The sequence below is a fragment of the Chrysochloris asiatica genome, unplaced genomic scaffold (genome assembly GCF_000296735.1).
Source record: "Chrysochloris asiatica unplaced genomic scaffold, ChrAsi1.0 scaffold00306, whole genome shotgun sequence".
NCBI lineage: Eukaryota > Metazoa > Chordata > Mammalia > Afrosoricida > Chrysochloridae > Chrysochloris > Chrysochloris asiatica.
This window is the reverse complement of record NW_006408824.1, coordinates 2,664,711-2,674,989: the sequence shown is the minus strand read 5'-3', so window position 1 is coordinate 2,674,989 and position 10,279 is coordinate 2,664,711. Positions and strand designations below refer to the sequence as shown.

The following is a 10,279-nucleotide window of genomic DNA, read 5'->3' as shown; positions in this document are numbered from 1 at the left end:
GCTTTACAATTCTTTGTAAATTTATTTAAAATAGATCAATATATGTAAATGTATTTGCTTTTTAAAAAGTTTTAAGAGTAATTTTTTTTAAGTGCTGTTTCTTTGTAGTCTAACCTCTGTATTCTGTAATGGCTCCAGTAAATTAAAGTATTTCTAAATCCCTTACAAGTAAAAAATTAAAAAAGAGTCAAGGAAGGCATAGAGCAGAGTCAGTGCTGAGAGTCTCAGTAGAGAAAATATTGCCCTGAGTGAATGGGAGGCTGCTGTGTCTGGCACTACAGCAGGGACAGTTGGGAGGCAGGAGTTGTCTCTGAGGACTCTAGTCTTCATGTCAAATAATGACTGGGTCAGAGTCTAGGCAACGAGGAAATCGTGGCCCATTTCTGAGAATGCTGTTGATGATCAGACCTGGGAACCAGCCACCTAGACCTGTCTGGTGTCCTCTGTTCAGGGCTCACAGAATACATCTGTGACCTCCAACAAGCTCCTGGGACCCACATCACCTTACCTCTGCCCCACCTCCCTAGCTATCTTCAGTCAAAGGAGCTTAACCCAGATATGGTAGAATACAGAGAAGAACAAAACTACAAGACTGAAAATAGAGGATCTAGGATGTCAGTCTATGTTCAGGACAATTACAGGGCAAAGGAAGAGTAAAGTATAGTTAAACATTTCAAAGAAGATTTTGGAAACATTAAAATCATGAAGATATTTACAAGAAAAAAATCACACACAAAAAAGAGCTCAGCACAGAGAGCATAGAGAACAAAGAAACCAGCAGCATTGTGAACAGTAAACAAACAGCTAAATGACAGCAATTAATCCATATCTATCAATAATTACATTGAATGTCAATGAATTAATTGCATCAGCTGAGACACAGAGAGCAGAAGATTGGATAAGAAACAAGAATCTTCAATATGCTGTCTACAAGAGATACACCTTGTACACAGAAAAAATAAAATAAAAATGAAAGGATAGGGAAAAAAGCTAATAACAATAATAATAATTTTTTTTAAAAAAAGAACAGGAATGGCAAAGTCAATCTCTTATAAAATAAATTTCAAGACAAAAACCATCAGAAGAGACAAAGAAGGACATTTTCTCATGATTAAAGGGTGAACTGAGTAAGAGGATATAACCATAATAAATAGCTACGTTCTGAATGAAAGAGTTGCAAAACACATAAATCAAACCGTTAAACAGAATTTAAGAAAGAAAAGTGAAATTCAAGGGGAGTTTAGCTTAACAGTGTGCAGGGCAAGGTAGAGTCCCCACTGAATAGTTTTCATCTTGTCTAGATGGGTCTGATAAAAAGAGATGGGGAAAAGATTCATAGGATTCCATCGTGAGTAATTGCGACTGTCAAACTTGTAAAGGTAGACGTTTTGTAACAAAAACAAGGGAAGTTAATCTTACAGTTAATCTTACAGTCAAGAAACAAAGGAACCTAGGATAATCAAGGTTGAAGAACACAAGCTGAATGTGAGACCTTCTCCAGAGAAGCAGCAATACCAGAGATGTAGGTAGAGATGGGGATATGGAGAGAGGGAGCAGCTGAGGAAGACTCTAGATTCATGGGAAGAGAAGGACTAAGAGCTGGAAGCCAGGAGGCAGACTTGCAGAATGTTCCCTTTGGTGGTGTAAATTATTAAATATGCCTGAGTGCTTTTTTAATAATAAAAATAATAAAGCTAAAGTGAATAGAGGGAAATACCATTAACTGATGGTACATGGAGGGGATAATAAACATTGTAATGAAACAAGGTGTATGGTTTGTTGAATGTAAAACTGATGATCTGTCCTGTAAACTTTCACTCAATCCACAATAAAAACTTATAAAAAAGATGGAGGTTTCCAGAGGAAAGATGAAGAGGTAGCAGGAGACACAGCAGGAAGGAATACAAGAATTAAAGTGAATGACGGTAAATACTGTTTACTGAGGGTATGTGAATTTGTTGCCAATCACTGTCATGAAACACAGTATATGATTTGTTGGATGTAAAACTGATGAACAGCTCTGTAATCCTTCCCTCAATACACAATCAAAAGTTTAAGAAAAAGGTTAAGAAACTATGTTATCTCATTGGAACATTGGGAAACTGTTTTGAAAAATATTATGCATTTTTCTATAGAATGATGTATTTAAAAGAACCTCCATCAAGACCCAGTGAACAGTCAAGGGGGTCATAGAGTACGGTCACCCCTGAGAGTCTCAACAGAGAAAATTATTGCCCTGAGTGAACGGGGGGGGGGGGGGGGGGGGGGGGGTGCTGTGTCTGGCACTACCTCAGGGACAGTTGGGAGGCGTCTCTGAAGGCTCTAGTCTTCATGTCACACAATGATTGATTCAGAGTCTGGGCAGCAGGGGTCACTCATGGCCCACTTCTGAGGGCTGGGGATGCTGGTGGTGATTACAACTGGGAAGTAGCCACCTGGCCTGGTTTGCTGCTCTCCCTTCAGGGCTCAAAGCACACATCTGTGACCTCCCACAAGCCCCTGGGACCCACTTTGCCCCACCCAAACCCACATCCCTGGTCATTTCCAGACAAAGGGGCTTAACCTGGGACCTGGGGGTCTGAAAGCTGGTGGTGATTTATTTGCATGACTGAACCCTCCCTTCTCTCAAGAGTATAAAGAGGGCAATGGGAGAAGAGAAAGCTCAGCTCCAGGACTCAGGACCAATCTCCACCATGGCCTGGACCCCTCTCCTCCTCACCCTCCTTGTTCACTGCACAGGTGACTACACTGGAGTCAGGGAAAGGTCCTGGGGGAACACATGGGACCTTGCTTTCTCTTCCTGTCTCTAGACCCAGAGTCACCATCTCTGTGTCTCCCCTACTTCCAGGATCCTGGGCCCAGTCTGTGCTGACTCAGACGCCCTCTGTCTCTGGGAAGCCAGGCGAGCGGGTCAGAATTTCCTGCATTGGAAGCAGCACCAACATCGGGGATGGCTACAGTGTGCACTGGTACCAACAGTTCTCAGACATGGCTCCCAAACTCCTCATCTATGGTAATAGCAACCGACCTTCAGGGATTCCGGATCGATTCTCAGGTTCCAAGTCTGGCAACACTGGCTCCCTGACCATCTCTGAGCTGCAGCCTGAGGATGAGAGTATTTATTTCTGTCAGTCCTATGATAGCAGCCTGAATGCTCACACAGTGCTCCAGGCCAACAGGGAAGTGAGACAAGAACCCGATTCTCATCTGCCTGGAGGAGAGTCACTGAAGCTGCCTACTTGATACCAGCTGGGTCTTCTATTAATTCTTGAGCTGCTACCATTCTGGGCCCAACTCCCCCATAGGACTCTGCCTGGGAGGGAGCCATTGCCACTCACTACAATCACTTCCTGGACAAATTGGCTCATAGGAAACAGAAAAAACATAATTTCCATCAGATGGGAATACAAACTGCTTGTATGAAAGCCTGGGGCTGGGGTGGCAGGGTCCAGCTGTGATCATCTCAGCCTCAGCCTCTGACTACTTTTGTTGTGGTTGTTAAGTGCATCAACTGTTTTCTGACCCATAGTGACCTGTATGAGGTTTCTGAGGGGAGGCTAGTGGGTTTGATCTGCCAACCTTGTGGTTCAAACTAACCCTGTGATCCAGTGCATCATCCGGCAGCACCACAGCAGAACCCTTTGACCAGGGAATCCTGTATCTCCATCATCAGCTCTCCCTCTTTCTAAGAGACTCCAGAGCTCTGTCTGCTTAGCCCTCAATGTGATTCTCTCATCTCCCTCATCAGCGGCCCACCTGTGCATTTCTTATAGCACTCTTCTTGTGGAGTGTGGAGGCCTGAGAGCACAGTGGGTCCATATGATAAACATTGGGCTGCAAACCACAACTGTCTGGGGTTTCAGCTCCCAGGTGCTCTGTGGGAGAAAGCTTTTTGCTCCCTCAAAGATTTAAAAAGCTGTAGAGATCCTATACAGGGTAGATATGAGTTGGAGTCTACTTAGCAGTACTTAACAACAACAACAATGGAGGTAGAATTGATATATGAGAGAATTCATAGTTAAAGTGTACCTTTAAATGCTTTGGCATATTGATATGTCCTTGAAAACATCACCACCATCAAGTTAGTGATTATGGCCACCACACCAACAGTCTCCTCATAGTGACTTGGAATCCGGCTCTATGTGCCCACAGTAATGTCCTCACCTGGCAGCCTCTCATGTGAGTTCTTTCACTGTTCTTTGAGTTTCAGGTCCAAAATGTATAAACAGTAAATGTATATACAGTAAATATACTTTGTCCCCATTTTCAGCTTCTTTCATTCATATCATATTTGATCACAGAGAGGACCCATTATGATTTTCCAGAGCCCTAACTGGTGTGGTATTGTAAGCAGCGGACTTCTAATCACAGGTCATTGGTTCAAAACCACTAGCCATTCCTCTGCAATCCTATGCAGCCTCCCTATGACAGAACCAACTCTAAGGCACGTAACAATAATAACAAAAACAACATCTCCTTTTCAGTTTAGATCTCTTTCCTTCCATGTGGTAGATGCAGGTTTGATTCTCCCCTAATGCACCTCATGTGCCGCTACCACACAATTATCAGTGGAGAGTTGAGTGTTGCTATGATGCTAAATAGATATTATAAAAATTAGTTTTCTAAATTAACTCCGCTGTGGTGGTGTAGGATAATGCACTGGATCACAAAGTCGGTTTGGACCAAAAGGTCAACGGTTCAAACTTAACAGACACCCCTTGGAAACCTTATGCAGGGTTATGAGTAGGAACCCACTCAATGGTACTTAATAACAACAACCAATTGATTCTCAAGTCTGACTAGTTTTAAAGGTGCTGATAACTATGAATCCACTAGGAAAAGAGCAAGGGTGTTGCCAATCTGTGGCCTATGGTAGCAAAATATATCATCACCAATAGATCAAGTACTCGAGAGTAGAGAGGATGTGGGTGACCATTTGTAGATATTTTTCTATAATTTTGTCAGGATGAGAAGTATAAAGAAGCTTTTTGATTGGCTCCACTTACAGTAGAGCTAATGTTAAAGGAAAGAAACTCAAAATGGGGGTTTGTTGGTGGTCTTAAGTGCCACAAAGTCAGTGCCAACTCATAGCAACCCTATGTAGGGTCTCTGAGGAGCAACTGGTAGGTTTTAATTGCCAACCTTGGGGATCAAACTGAACTTTCAGTCCTGTGCATTATCCTGAAGTGCCACACAACTTCAGTCTGAGAAGTCACAAATCCCCACAAAAGATCTCTATAGCAGTTCTAAAAGTTTCTACTTGTGCCCTGAAAGAACGCTTTATTTCATGGAGTAGGATAGATGATATTGCTGAAAATCAAACCCTGAAGCATATTACATGAGTGGCTAAATTACAACACCAGCTAATAACCAATTCCAAATGGTGTCTGATGTTAATGTGAGAGAATTGTTTGGGAAGAAATGGGATCCTGAAACTTAGGAGGGGGGCATATTACTGTAGTTGTAAAGTATCATTGAGTCTATTCCAACTCAAAGTGACCCTGAGGTGCTCTTGGACCAACAGGTGGCTTTGAATCAGTGGTTAGCACGTCAGTACTTACTCTACAGAGCCACATAAGTTGTACAAGAGCCACTAGCTTCCCTTGAATCACTTCTACCAACAGAACCATCCTTCTTAGCCCTTGATGATAAGATTGAACAAGAGAAGATGATAAATCATTGTGTGAGCTAGCACCAGGGACAGCCCAGGTGATGAGATTAACTAAGGTGTTAATGTATGCATCAAGGAGCACTGGTAGCATAGTGGCTACAAGTTGGGATTTTAACCTCCAAGTCAGCAGTTCAAAACTACCAACGGTTCCATTGGGAAAAGATGAGGCTCTCTGCCCCCTTAAAGATACACAGCCTCAGAAATACTATGCAGGGTGTTATGTGTCCGAACTGACCCCCTGACACAAAACCACTACCACCAATATGTGAGACATTGCTTAGGGCAGAACTTGAGGTGGAATACTCCCAGAAATGCAATCATCACCTATTATTACTCCTGACCTATAACTCAACTTAAGTCTCAGTGAGTCCAAAAGGTAAACTACAAATTGTGATACTGGAGGAGGTACTCCAAAAGAACTGCTTGGCTTTGCTAATATATACAAATAGAAGCCTGCAGAATATGCGTGGGGATGGCTATAAGTGTGAGGGATAAGTGAAAGGAAACATTAGGTTAGATCAGTCTGAGTTTCTTGATTTTGACCCACTATGCACACATTGTTCAATTTTCAACTTCAGAGCAGGATATAATATTTTTGTTTTTGTTGTTCACTGAAGCATGGATTGTGCAGTGACCTACAATATATAAAGTTGAAGTAATAGATCTGCTTGACTATTCTATAGAGACATGAATCTATAGGCTTTGGGCAATTGACATGTTAGAGTAGATTTCTCAGTTGTTGTTGTTGTTGTTGTTCAATAATAGGAAGAAATTTGTGAAGGGAGTCCAGTGTTAGGCATTTAGAACAAGGAAGAGGAGCTAACCAGAGATCAACCTTAGAAATATAGGAAAAGACTGACCTGTCAGGAGAGCCCAGTAAAAGGAAAGAGAAAAGGAGATTTCCCCGCCCCCGCCCCCAAAATCAGGCATATACAGAAAAGACTAAGACTGACCTGCTGTAATGGGAAAGAGGTACATCCAATTAGAAATGACTCATATGGGCCCTCATTTAGGAAAGGAAACCAAAGGTTCAGAAGACAAGTATTGGGAGACCCAGAGACCACCCTAGGAGAAAACAATATACAAAGTGAAACGAAGACTCACTTGGCACTCCTTCCTCTCACGCTTGGTAGCCCACTCTCATCTTGGTGAGAACATCTGTGATTTTACTTCTTTGAATTTATAACTCTCTGGCTATTTTCATGTGCCCATCGAGCCTACGCTTTACCAATGCTTCAGAAGAAATAGTGGGACTGAAACAGGATGATTCATCTGCACTGTAGTATTTTTGGTGCCCAAATCTCGGAAACATTAGCACACTTTCTGTACTCCCAGGAAAGTTCTTCCCATTCGCCTCATTCCTTTTACCACTAAAATGACTGCCACTTTGAAGAGCAACTATTCCTTTGCCTCTTTAAATCTGGAACTCTCCTCCACAACCTGAAATGTAAAGGCAACTGAAACTCCGAGTAAGTGTCCCTTACCTGGGAGTCCCCATTTCTGTTGTCTTAGATTTCTGTTCTTGATCCTATCTCAAGGCAGACAGACATCACTGATACTATTTTTCTTGCATTTACTAGCGTCCAAACACATAAGGGCCATTTCATCCATCCAGTCCAACGCTTCATGAATAGTGCTGATGTTGTACTTAAGAGCCGTAAAGTTGATTCCAACTCATAGTGACCCTGTATAGGGTTTCCAAGGAGCAGCTGGTGAGCTTCAACCACAGACTTTGTGGTTCAAACTGACTGCAGTCTAGTGCATTAACCCACAGCACCACACCAAGACTCCGCGTGAACGGTAGCATAGTGGAATTGTTGTTATCTTAGGACAGTGAAATATAGGCACTTCAGGAGGATTTCCTCTGACAGACACACTAAAAAAATGGATTGTGTAGTAGAGTGCTACATAAGGGTGAGCCTCCAGAGAACTCTTCAATCATCCATAATGACCCCACAGGGTATCTGGGAAGAACCAAGAGTGAGGCATCATCTAAGGGAGAAACTTCCCTTAGAAAACTCTATCCATAATCATCACATCTCTGCATCAAACCACAAAGTTAGAGACCCTCTGCCTTAGAGATGCAGATCCATGCTGCTATTATTTCTGAACATGTGTTTCTTTGCTTGGTCACTGCTTGTTTCCCTGCCTCAGTTCTCAGGTCTTTGGTTCCTTGATCTAGGGCATTTTCACCCAGTTACGGATCCCAACACAGAGGACACCCAGTCTAAGTATCCACTCTCTCTTCTCAAGTCCCATGGAACAGTCTCCATTGATCCCTGATAACTGCCCTTTAGAATGCTTACTGAAGAATTGGAACAGCATTAATTTTTACATCCTATAAGAAACAAGTGAAGAATCAAAAAAAGAAACAGTTGAGTTTCATTCTATAATTTCTGGAATACTTGTGGGAAGCAGATCAGAGAACCCAGAAAACAGTGCTTTTAACCAAAATGTATCATAGAAGAAGTCTCAGGACAAAGTCACAAGGAGGAAGACTCACTAGGGCTGGGAGGCATCAGCCAAGCCCACATACAGCACCAGAAGAAGCCACCTCTAAGAACAGGGTGAAGAGCCTGGGAAAGTCCCATGAACAGAGACAAAAAAGGCAGAAGTCTGGGCTAGAACAGAAATATTTTACCAAAAGCCAGGAAATTCTAGCATTAGTCTAACAAAGAATGTTTTAAATGTTTCAATTGTCAAGGGATAGTGAGATATTTATATTGTAATGAAAATAAATATTTCATTAGAGCACATGTTATGGAGAAGTTATCATAAAAACATACTCATGATATTACTATTTGCTAATAATTAACTCCTACAATTTAAGGGGTGTCCTGTTGTGGCATTATGGGTTAATGCACTGGACTGCAAAATCAGTTGGTTTGAACTGCAAGGTCGGCAGTTCAAACTCACCAGTTGTTCCTTGGAAATCCTATAGAGGCTCACTATGGATTGAAACTGACTCAACTGCACTTAACAACAACAACAATTGAAGGAGTTCATTATTATCAAATACTATAATGCAGTCCTGGTACAGCACTATAGGATCAGCACTGAAATGCTAGCCATAAGGTTAACAGTTCAAACCCACAAGCTGCTCCTTTTAGAGGATCGCTATGAGTTAGCACTGACTTCACAGCACACAACAACAAGAATAATAAAATGACAACAATTGTGAGGCTGGCACAGGACCAGGCAATATGTCACTCATATTGTCCATCAGTTCAATATGAGTCAGAACTCGCTCAATGACACCTAACAACAGCAGATTAATTGTTGTTGTTAGGTCCCATCGAAGTAGTCACAACTCATAGTGAGCCTGTATTGTGCTTCCAAGAAGCAGTTGGTGGGTTTGCACTACCAACCATGTGGTTAACAGTCTAGGTCTTACCTCACCATGCCACACCCTCAACAACTCCACACTAAGTATTCATTATTTAGTATTGATTTAAATTCACAGTCAGAACTAATGCTTATAAAAAGGAACTTTGTAGATTATAGATAAATTCTATAGTATAAATAAAAATGCACCTTTATTCCCTATCTTAAAGTAAGCAATGACAAACTTGGGAAAGATATTCTGAGAGGTTTATATACACATTCAAAGTCATTTTTCCTCTTTTGTTCTATTACTCTCCCCAACAAGGTCATATCTCCTACACAGTGATATTTTCTTATACTAACAAACCAGCTTCCAAATCAGAGCATATTAATTTAGTAATGGGAACCACTATGTCATAAATGATTGACATGACACATTTGTTTTAAGATAGGTACTTGTCGCGTTATCTAGTGTTGCTCAACAGAAATCATGCAACTGTGAAGCTATAAAGAAGATAAATAGAAATTGATTCTCTAAAAATATTTTGCTTGATGTTTTTAAGTGCCATTGAGTTGATTCCAACTCATATTGACCCTCCATACCGCTTCAGGAACTGAATGAAACTCATCCAGCTCCTATGGAATGGATGGTGGTATTGAACCATCAACCTTGTAGTTTACAGTTGAGTGCTTGTCCCATGGAGACACTGCAGTCCTCTTATCATTTTTTGTTGTTGTTGAGTGTTGTGAAGTTGGTTCTTACTCATAGTGACCCTGTATAACATTTCCAAGGAGTGACTGGTGAGCTAGATAAAGTCCAGTGCTTTATCCCATAGTGCCACACCAGGGCTCCACTGTTTAGGAGACTAGACATCTGAATTCAGGGAACTAGTTCTACATACTTTTTTTTTTTTTTTTCAGGGACCATTGTCATCTTGATCTGTTAACAGTGAAACTCTTCCAACTCATAGCCACCTGTGTAAGGTTTCCAATGAGTGACTGGTGAATTTGAAGTGCCAACTTTGTGGTTCAAACTGACCATGCAGTCCAGTGCTTTATCCCACAGTATCACACCAGACTCCATCACTGTTTAGGAGGTTAGAAATCTGAATTCAGGGAACCAGCTTCACATACAAATTTTCAGGGATCATTGTGAACTAGGTCTGGTTAACAGTGAAACGTCTTTGACTATTTTTTACTTTTCAAAACACTACAGTCCAAGAGGGAGCCTAGATCCAGAGGGTGTTTGTTGTTGTTGTTGTTATGTGCCATCGAGTCGGTTCC

The 10,279-nt window shown here is 41.6% G+C and overlaps 1 gene segment (V, D, J or C); it reads left to right on the top strand.

The window, feature by feature from the left end:
• The first annotated feature begins 2,690 nt into the window (after nt 1-2,690).
• LOC102836540 lies at nt 2,691-3,243 on the top strand. The segment is given in 2 exon segments: nt 2,691-2,739; nt 2,849-3,243. Coding segments are annotated over 2 exon segments (441 nt in total).
• Nucleotides 3,244-10,279: the final 7,036 nt, after the last annotated feature.